Source organism: Xenopus laevis, chromosome 8L (assembly GCF_017654675.1).
Source record: "Xenopus laevis strain J_2021 chromosome 8L, Xenopus_laevis_v10.1, whole genome shotgun sequence".
Taxonomy (NCBI): Eukaryota; Metazoa; Chordata; class Amphibia; order Anura; family Pipidae; genus Xenopus; species Xenopus laevis.
The window spans coordinates 1,798,241-1,818,984 of NC_054385.1; the positions used below are offsets into that span (position 1 = coordinate 1,798,241).

The following is a 20,744-nucleotide window of genomic DNA, read 5'->3' on the forward strand; positions in this document are numbered from 1 at the left end:
TCAGCAAGTTATCAGTTTATCATCCAGTTGAGGTGAAGGATTTGAATGTGCAGCTGAGCTGTGTGTGTGGCCTTCTCCCATGTCTCCTCCAATTCCTTCTCAGCTGTGAGTCTTTTACAAGCTCTGCTCACTGTGCCGCCCAATATTCCATGTGCCAGGGGACAAATACTCTCCATGGTATCAGGCTGTCCCCAGAAAATGTTCCAGGGTGCAAGTAGGCTTATATCCCATAGGGTAACATCCCACTGAATGTCAACTTATTTGTGACAATGCAGTAAATAATTAAGGCTTGCCTGGGGTGGCAAGAAGAAAAAGTGTCTTGTGTTGTTGGGAATTTACAGAGAATTTCTTGGAACTAGCTAGGGGCTGGGGCAACTTCTTCCTTCTGCAGATACCCATGCTCCATGGTTACCCACATTATTCAGCATAGTTACATGTAGTACCAGCTATGGTTAGCCCAAATACCCACCATGGTTACCCACAGTATCCACCAACATTACATGTAGTACCTTCCATGGTTACCTACATTATTCACCATAGTTACATGTAGTACCCTCCATAGAGGGGCGTACAGAGGAAGCAGGCCCAGGAGATATAGGGGCACTATAAGGCCCTCCTTCATATACAATTTAAATTAATATTGGTAAACCAGGTCAGCCTGTAGATATTTTGGAGGCTATGGTTATCCCCAGTACCCTCCATGGTTGCCTGCAGTATTCACCATAGTGACATACAGCACCCGCTATAATTAACTGCAATACTCATATATCCGTCATGGTTACATGCAATACCCACCACCGCTGCCACCAGCTCCTCTGCCACGGCTTTGACCAAAATGGGATGTGTTTATTGTGAGGGCTGGGAACCGTTCAGAGGGTACAACCGAGGGCTACTTTATGGGAATATAATGGGTAGAACAAACCTACAGGAATAGTTTGTTGTTAAGCTTTTTCCCCAGGGCTGGAACTATGGGCAGGAGCCTCTGGCACATTATAAAAAGGGGCACAGTTTAATTAGTGTGTGTGGCCCTATTCTGGTATCACATCTGCCCCACTTGCCTCTGTCCCAGCATCCCCCAGGGAATCCTCTACCTACAACCTTTTACTGACTCCTAACCTGTAAATAGCAGAGGGACTGCTGTAAAATGCCATAAACTCACTATGTGCTGGGCCTCAATGGGGTGCGGTTTGGGCCTCTGTGTATTCAAAATGTATTATGAATTTCAATTTGGACCTGCTGAGTGCAGCCAGTAGGTGTGGTCTGAAGAGGCGTTGAATGTGAGACTATGTATGTACCCCTATATCTGCCTATCACTGGCATTCTCTTAATGTGCTGCAGTGCTTCACTCTGCCACTAGGGGGTACTGTTATCATTTGTTTACGCTATTACTCCCTAGCGTGGAGTGGCACCTTCTAAATTACCCTTTCATTTTCAGACCATAATATAGACATTTAAGGGCATTTATTGAATGCACACGCTGTATACTGCATGGAATCACAGGAGATATTATGTGGAATTAAATCATGCTCTCTGGTGACTGGGGTCACTGTCCCTGGCAACCAGGCAGCTATTGGAATTATGTGTAATGGAGAGTGCCTGTTTAGAATTGATTGCAAGCTCTGCGTAGCTCTCAAGACTCCAAAAAGTTCTTTCTGCAACATCATCACTTCAACAGAGTGTGTGGCTCAGCTCAACCAGCAGCAGAGAGGCAAATTAAGGTTAAAGTGCAGCGTCCTAGCTGGGATCTCCAGAATATAAAGATATTTACGGATGTGTGTGTGTGTGGGGGGGGGGGATATATGAACTGAAATATACACATCTACAACATATTATATTTCCTTTCCGAGCCCTAATGTAATACTGTCTCACTCTCTAAATAAGGGCAAATCTAGAATCCCTGCCATAAAGCAAGACTGCCGCTTGCGAGACAGGAAGTAGATATGGGAACATGAGTAGCAGTAAATGGAAACAATATGGTAGCTCCCACCCATATGTATAATACAAGTATGAGAGGGGAGGGATGTTCTGGGAAACATAAAGTGACAAATCCTTCTTGTGAAATGAGAGAATTTCTAGGTATCTAGTGAGTGTGCAGTGAGTGACTCAGGGCATGCCTCTTCCTGATCTGAAATAATTTAGGGTACAATTTTGGTTATGATTTCCTTGGAAGAGAGCAGTTCATTGTGCCAGGTATCTGTGGCCCTCGAGCCTGGTTACTGGTTATGAAATATACAAATGTATATATATATCTATATTTTATTCCAAATTGGCCACTCCCATGTTTTAGATTTATTGTACAAAATTAAAAGAGAAGTAGCATTCCATACTCAATAGAAACAGACACATTGCTGTTGGATAAAGTCTCCTTAGTCTATAGAAGTGCTGCAAGGTGAGATTGTCCTTATCATCCAAAATCCGACCCTCCAGCTCTTTATAACCACAGGGAGGGGGGGTAACATTCCAATGGCACAAGTCCTCCTGGCATGGAGCAGAACAGTCAGGAGCTGCCAGGCCGATTACCTCCCAAACTCACCATTGCTATTATTTTGTCCTGTTTAATCCACAACATCTCCATATTGATTCCTCTTTGTCTCCAGGGGGGATGACAGTGGGGCCCCTGAAACAGGGAGAAAGAGTTCATTTAGTGAGTTCAGCAAGTGCCCAGTTCTCTGGCTCAGACTGGCATCATGGGCAGCAGAAGGGAGAGAGGAGGAGAAAGCAAGAAAGGAGAAGGCAAAGGGAGAATGAGAGAGCAAATATTATATATATAAATAGGATATACTGTATATATTTGTTATCAGCACCTGTCCCTCGGGCCTGAGGAGTATCAGCTGCCTCCAGGTACATCCAGAGCTCAGAACATCTTTGGGTTTCGATCCTTGTTACCGCATAGCTTGCCACTGAGCCTGCAACTGAGACCAAGCCAGGGTTAGTCAAGACCAACTGCAATGTCAACTTTTCCTTAAATACCACCCATAGGGAGAGCAAAAGAAAGTATAAAGTAGTGCGAGGCCAGTATACTTCCCCTTTAAAGTGCACAACAGTTCATTTGGAGCTAAGACTTTGCCTGTCAGGCATTACAGGTACAGGTGTTAGTGAGTCGGGTAGTGACAATGCAGTAAATGACAGAGCTGCAATTATATAAAGGTCACTGTGACATTTGCACACGTGAGACTTTCCATGCACAATGGAGCTGCTGTAACTGGAGTCCTGTCGTTTCCCTACCCAATTGTTATAGAAACAGGATATTCCATTTATTTAGGAGACCAGCGTTTGTGCCAAACCTTCCTCCTGGGAATACAGATAGGTACTTGCTACATACTGGGGAGGGAGGTTATAAACATGAAAGGGTGGGGGGCGGATGTGGGTAGGGGAGACGGTGGTTTCTCAGGTAGAACAGGAGCTGATCTGTCACAGAGAAAACTGACAGCGTGTGGGGGGATAGATTTGAGTCCTCTGTATAATGGGCACTAATGCCCCAGCCTGGTAATTAAAGGGATGAGTGGGGCACTGCACTGCGTAATTAAAGGGATGAGTGGGGCACTGCACTGAGTAATTAAAGGGATGCATTGGGCACTGCATTGAGTAATTTAAGGGATGCATTGGGCACTGCATTGAGTAATTAAAGGCATGAGTTGGGCACTGCACTGAGTAATTAAAGGGATGCATTGGGCACTGCATTGAGTAATTCAAGGGATGCATCGGGCACTGCATCGAGTAATTTAAGGGATGCATTGGGCACTGCATTGAGTAATTTAAGGGATGAGTTGGGCACTGCATTGATTAATTTAAGGGATGAGTTGGGCACTGCATTGAGTAATTTAAGGGATGAGTTGGGCACTGCATTGAGTAATTTAAGGAATGCATTGGGCACTGCATTGAGTAATTTAAGGGATGCATTGGGCACTGCATTGAGTAATTTAAGGGATGAGTTGGGCACTGCATTGATTAATTTAAGGGATGAGTTGGGCACTGCATTGAGTAATTTAAGGGATGAGTTGGGCACTGCATTGAGTAATTTAAGGAATGCATTGGGCACTGCATTGAGTAATTTAAGGGATGCATTGGGCACTGCATTGAGTAATTTAAGGGATGAGTTGGGCACTGCACTAAGAAATTAAAGGGATGCATTGGGCACTGCACTTAGAAATTAAAGGGATGCATTGGGCACTGCCCTGAGAAATTAAAGGGATGAGTTGGGCACTGCAGGTCTCTTACCTACAGACAGAAGAAGGCTCCACTGCAGGGGATAAGGCAGCCGGGTGTTCAGTGCCTTCTGCACCATAAACGCAGCTCCGCTACCTGTTAACATGAGCGCCAGTCAGTGATATGCCAGCTTACAGGGGTGGCACCGTTTGGTATTAACCCTCTTGTTTCGGGAATGAATATTTGTTGTTGTGTTCTCTTAAGGCTGAACTAGTAATGACTGCTGGGAATGTAGTTTAACAACAGTTGGAGGGCCCCAGGTTAGAGACAAGTGGGTCACTCAATCAGTGCTATATTATTATTATAGGGGACTTAGTCATGTGACCCACACACCAGGCCTATTGCCTTTTCATAGGCTGTTCAGCACAGGGCATTTGTTACCCCATTTCCCCCCAAAGAATATCACGATTAGTCCTCAGAGTGTTGCCCCCTTAAGCTAAAATGTGGCTCTTTTAAGTGATTGTATCGGGGGGCCCTCCGTTTCTGGGTGCCGTTTTGTTTATTGTATTATTCTGCTTGCAGTTGTGCCAGTGACAAAGCTACCAATGCTACTGTGTCCTATATGTGTCTGTACTTGCCCTTTAGCAACGTCAGTATTAGCTGTACTTACCTGTAATAAACGTACCGATCCCCTTCATGAAGGCATGAGACTGGCAGCCGGCGTATTCTGACAAGCCCTGGGGGCACAAACAGTCACATATTAGGGGTAAACACCTACATACAGTTATAGAAACCACCCAGCCGGGAGAACAATCTATGTATCTACTACTACTACAGTACTGCTGTTTAGATGCATGAAGCTGTGTGTGAGTGTGTCTGTCGGCTCCACACTCTAGGTAAGGTACTACTAAGTTAATGTGACACCCACCGGGTGCTTGGCGGCCACAGCATCGTCCACTCGAGACAGCCCCAGATTCACCATCTTGCTCAACTGTGTTTCCTTCCCGGTGTCCTTGCTGCAAGGGAAGCTGGGTATTCTCTCTTTTTTTCCTTTTTCCCCCTTCAGCGCCACCTACAGCTCAGATGAAACCACAGCACTGCCCATATGAACACATACAACATGTGCAAGACTTTCCATGCTGTGGGCCACTTATCTGCTGTCACATGTTCAATATGATGAGCCAGAGATCTTGGACATGCTGGGGGCCCCTCCGGCCATAATAACAGCACTGAGCATAATAACTGCTGCCATTGGAGTGAGCATGTGAAGCTTAATAAAGGCAAAGTAAACCCTTCTGAGAAATAGGCTACAGTGAAGGGCCAAAGAAAGTGAGGCGGATACTCATTACTGACGTATGATACAACCACTCCCATTCCCATCATTAGAGAGATCCCCAGGGAAAGGTGCCAGTGACTAGGATAGAGGGAAGCGCTGCATCTGGCACAGACAATCAGAATTCAAACTGGGCCCTGGCATTCCAACTACAAAGACACTCAACCCCCCCCCTTCCGACCAGCCCAATTGCCGGTATTTTGGCGTCGTTCTCAGCTAATTTCTCGAAATCCGCTCTTTAGTGGAATGACTCACGGCAACATCACTTCCTGGGAAATGTAGGGACTTTTGTGGAATGTCGGCTCTGAGCTGATTCATGGCTGCTCCCAAAATGTCCCCCCGTGTGGCACCAGCCGTGGAAGCAAGGAGTTGCCATTGTGTTGGATCACCCACCTACAGGTACCCACCAGGGTCAGCAACAGGGGAGCACGGGGTACTGCACTCGGGGGCTCCACGACGTATCAAAATGTGATTATGGGAAGGGCTTTTGGGGAGTGGGTGTGTGCACAAGTTTTGAAGCACAAAATTTTGCATTTATTCTGATCTGCCCACACATTTTTAAAAAATGTGCACCCAAGTTGAAATGTGCACACATAGTCGAGGAGGAATTGGGGGGGTGATGGTGGGTGTGGCTAGTTTTCACCATGGGCGTGGTTTTGACCTAATGGGGTGTGCTTGGATCATGGGGCACAGTCATTATTTTTCATTATGCCCCCCCATTGTGTGGGTGGGTTGAGAATTTCTTGACCAGCATAGGGTTGCCACCATTTCTGGAAAAAATCCCAGCCTTCCTATATATTTATCTGTATTCCCTATTAATAACATTGGGATCACTGACCTTCCTATATATTTATCTTTATTCCCTATTAATAACATTGGGATCACTGACCTTCCTATATATTTATCTTTATTCCCTATTAATAACATTGGGATCACTGGCCTTCCTATATATTTATCTTTATTCCCTATTAATAACATTGGGATCACTGACCTTCCTATATATTTATCTTTATTCCCTATTAATAACATTGTGATCAATGACCTTCCTATATATTTATCTTTATTCCCTATTAATAACATTGGGATCACTGACCTTCCTATATATTATCTTTATTCCCTATTAATAACATTGGGATCACTGGCCTTCCTATATATTTATCTTTATTCCCTATTAATAACATTGTGATCAATGACCTTCCTATATATTTATCTTTATTCCCTATTAATAACATTGGGATCACTGACCTTCCTATATATTTATCTTTATTCCCTATTAATAACATTGGGATCACTGGCCTTCCTATATATTTATCTTTATTCCCTATTAATAACATTGTGATCAATGACCTTCCTATATATTTATCTTTATTCCCTATTAATAACATTGGGATCACTGACCTTCCTATATATTTATCTTTATTCCCTATTAATAACATTGGGATCACTGGCCTTCCTATATATTTATCTTTATTCCCTATTAATAACATTGGGATCACTGACCTTCCTATATATTTATCTTTATTCCCTATTAATAACATTGTGATCAATGACCTTCCTATATATTTATCTTTATTCCCTATTAATAACATTGGGATCACTGACCTTCCTATATATTTATCTTTATTCCCTATTAATAACATTGGGATCACTGACCTTCCTATATATTTATCTTTATTCCCTATTAATAACATTGTGATCAATGACCTTCCTATATATTTATCTTTATTCCCTATTAATAACATTGGGATCACTGACCTTCCTATATATTTATCTTTATTCCCTATTAATAACATTGGGATCACTGGCCTTCCTATATATTTATCTTTATTCCCTATTAATAACATTGTGATCAATGACCTTCCTATATATTTATCTTTATTCCCTATTAATAACATTGGGATCACTGACCTTCCTATATATTTATCTTTATTCCCTATTAATAACATTGGGATCACTGGCCTTCCTATATATTTATCTTTATTCCCTATTAATAACATTGGATCAATGACCTTCCTATATATTTATCTTTATTCCCTATTAATAACATTGTGATCATGACCTTCCTATATATTTATCTTTATTCCCTATTAATAACATTGGGATCACTGGCCTTCCTATATATTTATCTTTATTCCCTATTAATAACATTGGGATCACTGACCTTCCTATATATTTATCTTTATTCCCTATTAATAACATTGTGATCAATGACCTTCCTATATATTTATCTTTATTCCCTATTAATAACATTGGGATCACTGACCTTCCTATATATTTATCTTTATTCCCTATTAATAACATTGGGATCACTGGCCTTCCTATATATTTATCTTTATTCCCTATTAATAACATTGTGATCAATGACCTTCCTATATATTTATCTTTATTCCCTATTAATAACATTGGGATCACTGACCTTCCTATATATTTATCTTTATTCCCTATTAATAACATTGGGATCACTGGCCTTCCTATATATTTATCTTTATTCCCTATTAATAACATTGGGATCACTGACCTTCCTATATATTTATCTTTATTCCCTATTAATAACATTGGGATCACTGACCTTTCTATATATTTATCTCTTTTCCCTATTAATAACATTGGGATCACTGACCTTCCTATAGATTTATCTTTATTCCCTATTAATAACATTGGGATCACTGACCTTCCTATATATTTATCTTTATTCCCTATTAATAACATTGGGATCACTGACCTTCCTATATATTTATCTTTATTCCCTATTAATAACATTGGGATCACTGACCTTCCTATATATTTATCTTTATTCCCTATTAATAACATTGGGATCAAGCATCATTTTAACAGGGCAGGCCAGTAAAATACCAGCCAGGTGGCAACCCTAGACCCACACCCAACCCTAACCTGCGCCCCTTATTTATAGACCCGCCCAGTAGTGATGTCACAAAAGGGGGCAGGCGCACGTCTATAAATTCGTAGAGCCGCACATCATGACCCCATTGTACTTGTTGGCAGGGCCCTCCCCAAGGGGCAGAGGTGAGCGAGGGGTAAGTGGCCGCCCCAGTGTGACTGTGACTCAGCTCTGGATGGGGGTCATGAAATATGAAGTACAGGGGCCCCCCATTCCCTATAAATAGTGAGCCCCTGTGGCATGTGCCTGAACCCACACACTGTCAGTTTTGGCTGCTGTGCTTGTTGCACTTACCCCTCTGTACACTTTGCCCCAAATAAATGGGAGTCCTTATAATGGGCAGTCTGGGTAGATTTGGGGGCCAGCAGTAGACACTAGTCACAGAGGGGTTAAGTGCTTGTTACATACAGGGAAGTTTGGGCCCCAGAAGAGTAAAGTGAAAGAATGAGACCGGATTAGGGCGGAGTCTCTAGTTGGATCAGTTGAGGAGGGCGGGGCGCTCAGACGTATGCGCACTTCCTCCTCTGACGAGGCCTATGCGGGGACTGACTGGAATAACGTCGTACCGGAACCAGACTGGCCGGTCACGGACACCGATATAGTCAGGAACTACTTCTCCCAGCATTCTCAGCTGCTTCTGTGCAGCCTCCGAACCTCCTGACACAGGTACGTCATGTCTGCTCTCTACTGGCCCCGTGTGACACTTATTGTATCGGCTGTAGCACTGGCCTCTCCCTCCCTCGTCTCTCACTTCTGCTCAGCGACTCTACACCGTCCTGTCACTTCCCCTTCATTTACTCCTCCGACCCCTTGTCTGTAGCACCGACACACTCACGTGACTTGTCTTCTACTTCTCTCATGTGGACTGGCCCACCTCATGCGCCATTCTTTTATCTACTTCACTGCTGGACCCCAATCTTTCTCTATATCTCTTGTTATGAGCTACGGGGGCCCAGTCTGAAGGTCAGTTAGGGGGAGATTTGGGGTGAGTGTTTATTTGTACCCCTGGAACTATAGCAGGGTAAATAGAATGTCCAAAATTAATAATGTATGTAATATAGTTAGTGAGGCAAAAATGTAATGTATAAAGACTGGAGTGACTGGATGTGTAACATAATAGCCAGAACACTACTGCTTTTCAGCTCTCTTGCTTTCCACCGATTGGTTACCAGGCAGTAACCAATCAGAGACATGAGGGGAGGCACATGAGTGATAACTGTTGCTTTTGAATCTGAGCTGAATGCTGAGGATCAATTGCAAAGTCACTGAACAGTTATGTCCCATGTGGCCCCCCTTACTGACTAAGAGTTAGAGAGCTGAAAAGCAGGAAGTAGTGTTGTGGCTATTACAGTCACTCCAGCCTTTATACATTACATTTTTGGCTAACTAACTATATTACATACATTTTTTATTTTGCACAGCACTTCTATTTATCCAGTTTTTTTTTTACTTTACACTGGACTGTTCCTTTAAGATATGATGTTTAATAGTTACAGGGAATTGGCACAGAGTTCATGTGTATATAGAGTTGCTCATGTGATTTCAGAGACGTGTGCATCTCATTATGACAAGGCATGCTGGGAGTTACGTTCTACAGGTGCTTCATTGTGCACATGAGATGCCCCCACATGTTAGTTTAAACATGTTAGTTTAATGTTCCAGGCCTGAGCAGTTAAAGGGATATGACTCAGTTGCACAATTATTGTTGCACAAGTGCTTCTGTGCAAGACTGCAAAGTCATGGCTCTTTAGAAGTGACAGTCATGCTCTGGCTCCTCCCCCCATTAATAGATTTCATTGAGGGCAGTTGTGCTAATGAGAATTCATGGTGGGCCTTTTTTGTGTCCACAAGCTGAGTCTATACCCGTCGGCCACCAGATAGGTTTAGGGAGGTGTCAGACGAAGCAGAGAAGCTTAGCTACATGCACAATTGCTAGAAGATGCCTGTGGGTACCAGCCCTGCGGTGATGCTTTGGGCTTTGCCTGTGTTAAGCTGCTGGAGTCCTGTGGTGCAGCTATACAGGGAGGAGGTGCAGGGAGTTGGTATGCAGGGGAATCCCAGTTGCTGTTTTGACTCTTGTTTATAAGATCAAGTTCCTCTCGGCGCTCTATAGTCGTTCCTTTCTGCAGTGCCCATTGCTAGCGTTACCGTGCTGTATCCAGTATATAGATATAGATATATATATAGATATATATAGATATATATAGATATATATAGATATATATATAGATATAGATATAGATATAGATATAGATATACGTGAGGGGGTGTATCCTCGCTGCCATCTGCAGGTTGAAGGTGACAAGGACCCTCTCTCAAGGTATTTGGCATCTGTACCATTTGTGCTTTCTGTAGGACTTTCCCTGCAACAGTGTTGCTGTTAACGAACAAAAATTAAGGATGTGTGAGTATAGCGGAGCTCACCATTAGCCGTGCAGTCTCTCCATGTGGATCGCAGCTCTCGCGGGACCCGGCCACTTCCGTCCGGTATACCTGTATTGTGATGAAACCCGCAATCCGGCGCTGATCCAAGTATCAAGGAGAATCGCTTTTTATAAATGCGGCTTTATTCAAAAACACAGTGCGAGGTACATGCCAGTGGGTATGTGCAGAAACTAACGCATATGAGGAATAGTATATGAGTGCAAATATTATAAAATTAAAAAATAAAAATGAGAAATAAATATGAAAGTAATAAAAATTTCTGTAGAATATGATTAATCCCTGAATAATGTACGATTAATGTTAATATATCAATTATCGTTGTTACTATCACTAACAACATTATTAATATTGGATTAATGTGTTTACGCGAATCATTGAGTCTTCAGCCAGAGCAGTCTCTTCTTTTATATCTTTTATATGTTCATACTGTAGTAAATATATTATTAAGCATACTTTGGAAAGAAAGAATATATACACACTAATTCATATTGTGTTTTTTAAAGTAAGATCTAATCAAAATTTCATTGTTTTTATTGGATTGGAATGAATATACAAAAAATCAATTGGTTTATACTATTGGGAAGAATTACTAAGTATTTATGCAGATGTATATGTCACAATGAATTTATCATTTAACATGATTCCTTTTGAGACACTTGGTATTAACTATTTATTTATCACGAGAGACTGATGAACCTAATGAATGTATATATACATATTTTTTAATTGATATGCAAATGTTTTAATTGACACGCATCACCTAATCTATTTAATTCAAGTGACACGTGTGTAACACTGAACTCTGAGGAAGTGCCACACGGGCACGGAACGCGTTAGTTTCTGCACATACCCACTGGCATGTTCCTCGTACTGTGTTTTTGAATAAAGCCGCGATTCTCCTTGATACTTGGATCAGCGCCGGATAGCGGGTTTCCTCTCAATGAGAGTGCTGCTGTGTCTGTATGTGGGTCAGTGCCAAATGTTTGCCCCTACAGCTGCTGAATTGCAGACAACCCTGTGTGTGTGGGGGGGGGGGTGCCTGGCAAAGCATCCGTTTCTGTATTGTGCCAGTCCCCCAGCAGAAATGAAATGGGCATCATCAACTTGCCTTGTGCAAATGAGCCCACATACAGGCTGATGTGTTAATATAGAAGCAAATTGGCCCCTGTGTGACTGCCCAGATGAGACCCCCCCCCCCAGGCTGGCACTGTAGCGGGGATTTAAATAAACTTGCAGGTAGGTAGGAGGGGACAGAAATGAAGGAGTGATTGGAGAGTGGGGGGCACTGGTATTGCTCTCACAGTGACCCCGAGTTTCAGGGAAGGCACACGACAAAGGCTGTATCTCATTGTGGCTCTATATATAGATCTGGGCCAAAATCTCACTCAGGGGCCCAATGGCAACGGCCCCCCCAACCAGTGATCACCCCGTGTGCCTTCTGCCTTAGAACTGGTGGTTCCATTTGTTGCACTTCAACAGCTGTAGGGCCCCCAACTCTAGTAATCACTATCTCTGTCCCCCCCCCCCCCCTCCCCATGCAGGTATGAGGCTTCTCCCTCCGGCTGGAACCCCCCAACAGACCCAGCTGTAAGTAAGTAACTCGTGTCTCTCTATTCTATCAGTATATATATATATATATAATGTGATGGGCCCTACATGTCCTGCCAGATTGTGGGGGCCACTGAGTTACCGTGGGTGCTGGTGCCAGATACAGGGTGTGGGTGGGTGCGGTGATGATGCTGACCCTAAGAAACGACACTGAAACATGTTCCCTCACTTTCTCTTTCCATTTGGCTCAGTAACCTCTCTGCACAGCACTATTTATCCGAAGGCTGCAGTGCATTCATCTGCTTAAAATTACAGGGTGTGCCCAATAGGGAGACATTTACATTGGGTGCAGCTGCTTTATTGTGTAATTGTGGGTTAACCAGTCACTGGCAATATAAAGTGGCCTATTGAGTGCAAGCAGGCATGCGTATAATTATGTTAGCTTAAAGGAGAACTCAGTGCATTTAAAGGTACATCCCCTGTGACTTCTGCTGCCCCTTCCCATTGGGCTGCCTCCTCTCCCCACATCTTCTGTCTGTTCTGACTGCTGCACCTTCTCCTCCCCACTCCTCCCATGAGTCTGATTATGGCAGTGTTAAAGGACAAACTAAAATCACAACCATAAACAGTGGCTTTCAACCCTGGGCCAGTGGGTACAGAGGGTGTAGACAAATGCAGGCAAGTGCATACTCAGTACATTGATGACTCTACTCACAGGGCAGACATGGTGGTACAGCACTGAGTTGGATAGTACATATAGCCAATGTAAAACATACATTCTGTACAGAGAGTGGAAGAGAATGGGTTAACACTGACATTGTCCTATAGCTCACAGTCATTCACTTCGTGCGGTGAAAGGCAACATTCCAATCACCACACACATGCAGTGAATATGCAGTGCTGCAATGTTACAGTTCTGCATTCCTGTGGGCTTGTTTATATCATTACTGATCCACTTGTATAGAATAAAGCTCATTAAAGCACCTAACATTCTTTCTCTCGTGCGTCATTCCCCCACCCTCCCCAGTTCCTTGTCTGTCCTTGCAATGTCACCCTTATCTACCCTGCCATTGCTACTGGGATCAGCAGCAACAGCCCCCTAAGTTTGCTCATAGTCTGTACAGAGAGATCCCATAAAACTATGGCAGCATAGGTATTCCTTGTACTAAGCACAATTCAGCAGGAACAGTCCCTAAATTTGCTCATAGTCTGTACAGAGAGATACCATAAAACTATGGCAGCATAGGTATTCCATGTACTAAGCACAATTCAGCAGGAACAGTCCCTAAGTTTGCTCATAGTCTGTACAGAGAGATCCCATAAAACTATGACAGCATAGGTATTCCCTGTACTAAGCACAATTCAGCAGGAACAGTCCCTAAGTTTGCTCATAGTCTGTACAGAGAGATCCCATAAAACTATGGCAGCATAGGTATTCCATGTACTAAGCACAATTCAGCAGGAACAGTCCCTAAGTTTGCTCATAGTCTGTACAGAGAGATCCCATAAAACTATGACAGCATAGGTATTCCCTGTACTAAGCACAATTCAGCAGGAACAGTCCCTAAATTTGCTCATAGTCTGTACAGAGAGATCCCATAAAACTATGGCAGCATAGGTATTCCCTGTACTAAGCACAATTCAGCAGGAACAGTCCCCTAAGTTTGCTCATAGTCTGTACAGAGAGATCCCATAAAACTATGGCAGCATAGGTATTCCTCTGTACTAAGCACAATTCAGCAGGAACAGTCCCCTAAGTTTGCTCATAGTCTGTACAGAGAGATCCCATAAAACTATAGCAGCATAGGTATCCCCTGTACTAAGCACAATTCAGCAGGAACAGTCCCTAAGTTTGCTCATAGTCTGTACAGAGAGATCCCATAAAACTATGGCAGCATAGGTATTCCCTGTACTAAGCACAATTCAGCAGGAACAGTCCCCTAAATTTGCTCATAGTCTGTACAGAGAGATCCCATAAAACTATGGCAGCATAGGTATTCCTTGTACTAAGCACAATTCAGCAGGAACAGTCCCTAAATTTGCTCATAGTCTGTACAGAGAGATACCATAAAACTATGGCAGCATAGGTATTCCATGTACTAAGCACAATTCAGCAGGAACAGTCCCTAAGTTTGCTCATAGTCTGTACAGAGAGATCCCATAAAACTATGACAGCATAGGTATTCCCTGTACTAAGCACAATTCAGCAGGAACAGTCCCTAAATTTGCTCATAGTCTGTACAGAGAGATCCCATAAAACTATGGCAGCATAGGTATTCCCTGTACTAAGCACAATTCAGCAGGAACAGTCCCTAAATTTGCTCATAGTCTGTACAGAGAGATACCATAAAACTATGGCAGCATAGGTATTCCATGTACTAAGCACAATTCAGCAGGAACAGTCCCTAAGTTTGCTCATAGTCTGTACAGAGAGATCCCATAAAACTATGACAGCATAGGTATTCCCTGTACTAAGCACAATTCAGCAGGAACAGTCCCTAAATTTGCTCATAGTCTGTACAGAGAGATCCCATAAAACTATGACAGCATAGGTATTCCCCTGTACTAAGCACAATTCAGCAGGAACAGTCCCCTAAGTTTGCTCATAGTCTGTACAGAGAGATCCCATAAAACTATGGCAGCATAGGTATTCCCTGTACTAAGCACAATTCAGCAGGAACAGTCCCTAAGTTTGCTCATAGTCTGTACAGAGAGATCCCATAAAACTATGGCAGCATAGGTATTCCCTGTACTAAGCACAATTCAGCAGGAACAGTCCCTAAGTTTGCTCATAGTCTGTACAGAGAGATCCCATAAAACTATGGCAGCATAGGTATTCCCTGTACTAAGCACAATTCAGCAGGAACAGTTGAGGGTTTGCAGAACTGTTACAAAGGGTTACCCATTGATTCAGTTGATCCGCTGAAGTGGCAGTTCAGTGCTAGTGGGATACAGGAGGGCAGTTGGAGGTAAATTATTGTCCCAGAGGCTAAAGACAGAGAGTTAAAGGGGTTGTTCACCTTTCAGATAACTTTTAGTATAATGTAGATAATGATATTCTGAGATAATTTGCAATTGGTTTTATTTTTTTATTATTGAAGGTTTTTGAGTTATTTAGCTTTTTATTCAACAGCTCTTCAATTTGCATTTTAAGGAATCTGGTAACTAGGGCCCAAATTACCCTAGCAACCAGGCATTGATTTGAATAAGAGACTTGAATATGAGAGAGTCTAAATAGAGGATCAGTAATAAAAAGTAGCAATAACAATACATTTGTAGCTTTACAGAGCATTTGCTTTTTTAGAAGGGGGCGGCGACACTCGTTTGAAAGCTGCAAAGAATCATAAGAAAAAGACAAATAACTATAAAACTATATATAAAAAAAAAATAATGAAAACCAATGAAAAAGTTGCTTAGAATTGGTTGTTTCTATAACATACTAAAAGTTGATTTAAAAGTGAACCACCCCTTTAATAGGCTGATCTCTTCTGTTTCCCGTCAGTGTGTGAGTCACATGGCCTCAGCAGTGGCAGCAGGAGTGTCTGTCTCTCCGCAGGGATCACTGGACCTGAATCAGCCCGGATTTAAAAAAGAGATTTTGGGAACCAAGCTCGAAGTGAAATATCTGTGTTCTGACTGCAAGAATATATTAAGGAGACCCCTCCAAGCCCAGTGTGGCCACCGCTATTGCTCCCATTGCCTCCACAAAATTATCAGGTGGGTGGCACACATGGGGGGTCCCTGGGCAATTAACATTCTCTCTGGTGATATTACGTTATGTTGTTGTTACTGTTGATAGCAGTGTTCCTCTGCACTGCTGGTTCTGACTCCTGAAGTATCTTTAGATTAAATGATCACGGGGAATGTTTGGGCCGGGCAGAATCGTGTACTGGGCTCAAGGTCCTGATTGTGACTCTTCTTCCTGACAGTGCTGGGCCCCAGAAGTGCACCGCGTGTATCCAGGAAGGTATTTATGAGGATGGAGTCTCCGTGCTGGAGAGTAGCACCGTAAGTTACGCTCTACAAACGTATCATCCCGAATAAATGTGGGGGAAAAATCTCTTTCCGTAAATGTGCCCCTTTAAACTGGTTGTTCACCTTTATTAAAGGGATCCTGTCATCGGAAAACATGTTTTTTTTCTTCAAAACGCATCAGTTAATAGTGCTGCTCCAGCAGACTTATGCACTGAAATCAGTTTCTCAAAAGAGCAAACAGATTTTTTTATATTCAATTTTGAAATCTGACATGGGGCTAGACATTTTGTCAATTTCCCAGCAGCCCCTTGTCATGTGACTTGTGCCTGCACTTTAGGAGAGAAATGCTTTCTGGCAGGCTGTTATTTCTCCTTCTCAATGTACCTGAATGTGTCTCAGTGGGACATGGGATTTTACTATTGAGATGTTGTTCTTAGATCTACCAGGCAGCTGTTATCTTGTGTTAGGGAGCTGCTATCTGGTTACCTTCCCATTGTTCTTTTGTTTGGCTGCTGGGGGGGGGGAAGGGAGGGGGTTATATCTCTCCAACTTGCAGTACAGCAGTAAAGAGTGGTTGAAGTTTATCAGAGCACAAGTCACATGACTTGGGGCAGCTGGGAAATTGACAATATGTCTAGCCCCATGTCAGATTTCAAAATTGAATATAAAAAAATCTGTTTGCTCTTTTGAGAAATGGATTTCAGTGCAGAATTCTGCTGGAGCAGCACTATTAACTGAAACATTTTTTTTCCCATGACAGTATCCCTTTAACTGTTAGTATGATGTAGAGCGTGATATTCTGAGACAATTTGCTATTGGTTTTCATATTTTATTATTTGTGTTTTTTGTTATTTAGCTTTTTATTCATCAGCTCTCAAGTTTACAGTGCCACCAATATGGTTGCTAGGGTCCAAATTCCCCTAGCAACCATGCATTAGTATAATAAGAATCTGCAATATGAATAGGAGAGGCCTGAATAGAATGCTGAGTAATACAAATTAGCTATAATAATAAATGTGTAGCCTTACAGAGCATTTGTTTTTAGATAGGGTCAGTGACCCTCATTTGAAAGCTGGAAACAGTAGGAAGAAGACGGCAAATGATTCAAAAAACTATAAAAAAATGAAGGCCAATTTAAAAGTTGCTTGGCATTAGCCATTCGTATAACATACTAAAAGTTGACTTAAAGGTAAACCTTGTGGGGCCTGAAGCAATAAATCACAGATATTATTATTATTATGTACTAAGGACTGGGCACGGAATACTAATATTCTCACAGGTAAATGTGGTAGAGAGGGCAGGCTGCTTCACTAAACCACCAGTCAGACTGGTAATGTGCCCGTTGGCACTGGCTCTATAATAAAACCTGTATTCCCAGTTGCCATTGGATGCAGTAAACTCCACATTAGGGGTATCGAGACCCTCTCTCCGCCCACTTGGTACCATTGTTGCTCAGTTTGTGGCCCATTTCCATTGTCTTTCTGCAACATGGGAATGTAGACAAATGCCCCCTCAATGCCCGTTCTGATCCTGTTCTAGGCTTTTCCGGATAATGCGGCACGACGAGAGGTCGAGAGTCTTCCCGCCATTTGCAAGAACAATGGCTGCAACTGGAGAGGGACCATCAAAGAGTACGAGGTAATGCCCCTACTCCCACTATCAAGGTGCCCCCCCACCCTGGGGGTCCTGCCAAATCCCAGCACTTTGGGAAGACTCTGATCTGGCACAATCCTTGGTATTGAGCTGAACCCAATCACAGGGTGCAGTGTGATGATTGGCTGAGATCTGTATGTGGACAATTGATGGGGGGGGTAGCTGGTGGGCACACAAGGGTTTGGGTTCTATAATATGGAAATATTCATAAGATGGGAATGGTCCTTGTATAGTTGCAGGATACCCATGGGCACAGTATATCATCCTGTATACCCACACTGCACATATATTATTTAGGGGCTTTAAGGGGTCCTGCCTCGCTGGTATCTGCCAGTAATAAACTGATACTAGTCTGGGACAGAGAGTCTGTGCGGGTTCTGCTGAAGGAGAGTCTGGTTCTCTCTCTATCCAAGTGATGCTACTATTAGAGACCCACAACTGGGCTGAGCCCCCCAAGGGAAGTGTATTATGTGCAGTCCAGACAGAAGGAAAGGGTGGGGATATAATGGCTGTTCCTGCTGGATCATACACCAACCCTATATCCTCTACAGACCTTACTCATTTTTTTCTTGTATTACATGTACCTTAGATTGTAAGCTCTCTGGGGAAGGGACTGATGGGAATGTGATAAGGACCACAGATTGTAAACTCTCTGGGGCAGGGACTGATGGGAATGTGATATGGACCATAGATTGTAAGCTCACTGGGGCAGGGACTGATGGGGATGTGATATGGACCATAGATTGTAAGTCCAAGAAACACCCGCACACCCTAATCAATTAAATAGAGAACACCTGGTGCACAAGCAAACAGGAGGAATCGGCCACCTCCCTGGAATACTGGAACAAAAACTTCACTGGCACACAGGATATTTCAAGCAGGAAAAACCTTGCTAGGTATTTATTGCAGCATGCTTGCTGCAATAAATACCTAGCAAGGTTTTTCCTGCTTGAAATATCCTGTGTGCCAGTGAAGTTTTTGTTCCCATAGATTGTAAGCTCACTGGGGCAGGGACTGATGGGAATGTGATAGGAACCTTAGATTGTAAGCTCACTGGGGCAGGGACTGATGGGAATGTGATAGGGACCTTAGATTGTAAGATCACTGGGGCAGGGACTGATGGGAATGTGATAGGGACCTTAGATTGTAAGCTCACTGGGGCAGGGACTGATGGGAATGTGATAGGGACCATAGATTGTAAACCCTCTGGGGAAGGGACTGATGGGAATGTGATAGGGACCATAGATTGTAAGCTCACTGGGGCAGGGACTGATGAGAATGTGATAGGGACCTTAGATTGCAAGAGGAGAAGGGGTGCTGTGTGGGTGAGGGCTTTGCTATTATTTTATTGGGTTTGAACTTTACCTTTAAATATTGGAGCCAAGAGGAGGCAGTTGAAAGGAATGGGACAGCCAGTGAAGCAGGTGCAGAGTGATCTATTGTGTCACATAGGATGTCCGTTACACACCCATATTGTTTGGTTGCCTAGCAACTAGCTCAGTGGCAATGTGGCATTGTGTCCTTTAATACAGTTATCTGCCCCATTGTAGGGCTCTTTCCTGGGAGCCCGATTACTTATCTCTCTGTCTCACCCACCAGGGGCCCTTAGTACCCCACCATTCACTGTGTCTCACCCACCAGGGGCCCTTAGTACCCCACCATTCACTGTGTCTCACCCACCAGGGGCCCTTAGTACCCCACCATTCACTGTGTCTCACCCACCAGGGGCCCTTAGTACCCCACCATTCACTGTGTCTCACCCACCAGGGGCCCTTAGTACCCCACCATTCACTGTGTCTCACCCACCAGGGGCCCTTAGTACCCCACCATTCACTGTGTCTCACCCACCAGGGGCCCTTAGTACCCCACCATTCACTGTGTCTCACCCACCAGGGGCCCTTAGTACCCCACCATTCACTGTGTCTCACCCACCAGGGGCCCTTAGTACCCCACCATTCACTGTGTCTCACCCACCAGGGGCCCTTAGTACCCCACCATTCACTGTGTCTCACCCTCCAGGGGCCCTTAGTACCCCACCATTCACTGTGTCTCACCCTCCAGGGGCCCTTAGTACCCCACCATTCACTGTGTCTCACCCACCAGGAGCCCTTAGTACCCCACCATTCACTGTGTCTCACCCACCAGGGGCCCTTAGTACCCCACCATTCACTGTGTCTCACCCACCAGGGGCCCTTAGTACCCCACCATTCACTGTGTCTCACCCACCAGGGGCCCTTAGTACCCCACCATTCACTGTGTCTCACCCACCAGGGGCCCTTAGTACCCCACCATTCACTGTGTCTCACCCTCCAGGGCCCTTAGTACCCCACCATTCACTGTGTCTTACCCACCAGGGCCCTTAGTACCCCACCATTCACTGTGTCTTACCCACCAGGGCCCTTAGTACCCCACCATTCACTGTGTCTTACCCACCAGGGCCCTTAGTACCCCACCATTCACTGTGTCTTACCCACCAGGGCCCTTAGTACCCCACCATTCACTGTGTCTTACCCACCAGGGCCCTTAGTACCCCACCATTCACTGTGTCTTACCCACCAGGGCCCTTAGTACCCCACCATTCACTGTGTCTTACCCACCAGGGCCCTTAGTACCCCACCATTCACTGTGTCTCACCCTCCAGGGGCCCTTAGTACCCCACCATTCACTGTGTCTCACCCACCAGGGCCCTTAGTACCCCACCATTCACTGTGTCTCACCCACCAGGGCCCTTAGTACCCCACCATT

The 20,744-nt window shown here is 43.9% G+C and overlaps 2 protein-coding genes across 7 annotated transcripts in view; one reads left to right on the plus strand and one right to left on the minus strand.

Moving 5' to 3' along the window:
• The window catches only part of traf2.L (TNF receptor associated factor 2 L homeolog), a 58,759-nt gene that overhangs the window by 30,644 nt on the left and 7,371 nt on the right, over positions 1-20,744 (plus strand). The window contains exons 1-5 of one of the 5 annotated variants that reach the window (XM_018229402.2): positions 8,503-9,044; positions 12,365-12,410; positions 15,874-16,088; positions 16,301-16,379; positions 17,886-17,984. In XM_018229402.2, coding sequence (XP_018084891.1) covers positions 15,886-16,088; positions 16,301-16,379; positions 17,886-17,984 — 381 coding nt within the window. In that variant the 5' untranslated portion in view covers positions 8,503-9,044; positions 12,365-12,410; positions 15,874-15,885. Of the gene's footprint in view, positions 1-8,502; positions 9,045-12,364; positions 12,415-15,873; positions 16,089-16,300; positions 16,380-17,885; positions 17,985-20,744 lie in introns of those variants that run through there. The other 4 variants (XM_018229401.2, XM_041572273.1, XM_041572272.1 and 1 more) reach the window with 4 other exon arrangements.
• Positions 2,241-5,222, minus strand: tmem141.L (transmembrane protein 141 L homeolog). 2 transcript variants are annotated; one of them, XM_018229400.2, is made up of 5 exons: positions 5,075-5,222; positions 4,817-4,883; positions 4,219-4,302; positions 2,805-2,912; positions 2,241-2,617 (listed from the first exon to the last, which is right to left on the minus strand). In XM_018229400.2, the coding sequence occupies exons 1-5, from the start codon at positions 5,126-5,128 to the stop codon at positions 2,556-2,558; spliced, it is 375 nt and encodes a 124-aa protein (XP_018084889.1). In that variant the 5' UTR covers positions 5,129-5,222; the 3' UTR covers positions 2,241-2,555. The 2 variants fall into 2 exon arrangements, with proteins under 2 accessions (XP_018084889.1, XP_041428208.1); XM_041572274.1 differs by having other exon boundaries at positions 2,267-2,631; positions 5,075-5,210.

Coding starts and splice junctions, on each gene's coding strand:
- tmem141.L (XM_041572274.1), bottom strand. CDS start 5,128: ATGGTGAATCTGGGGCTGTCTCGAGTGGACGATGCTGTGGCCGCCAAG. Junction 4,884..5,074: donor CTGTGGCCGCCAAGCACCCG/GTGGGTGTCACA, acceptor TTGTGCCCCCAG/GGCTTGTCAGAATACGCCGG. Junction 4,303..4,816: donor GATCGGTACGTTTATTACAG/GTAAGTACAGCT, acceptor TCATGTTAACAG/GTAGCGGAGCTGCGTTTATG.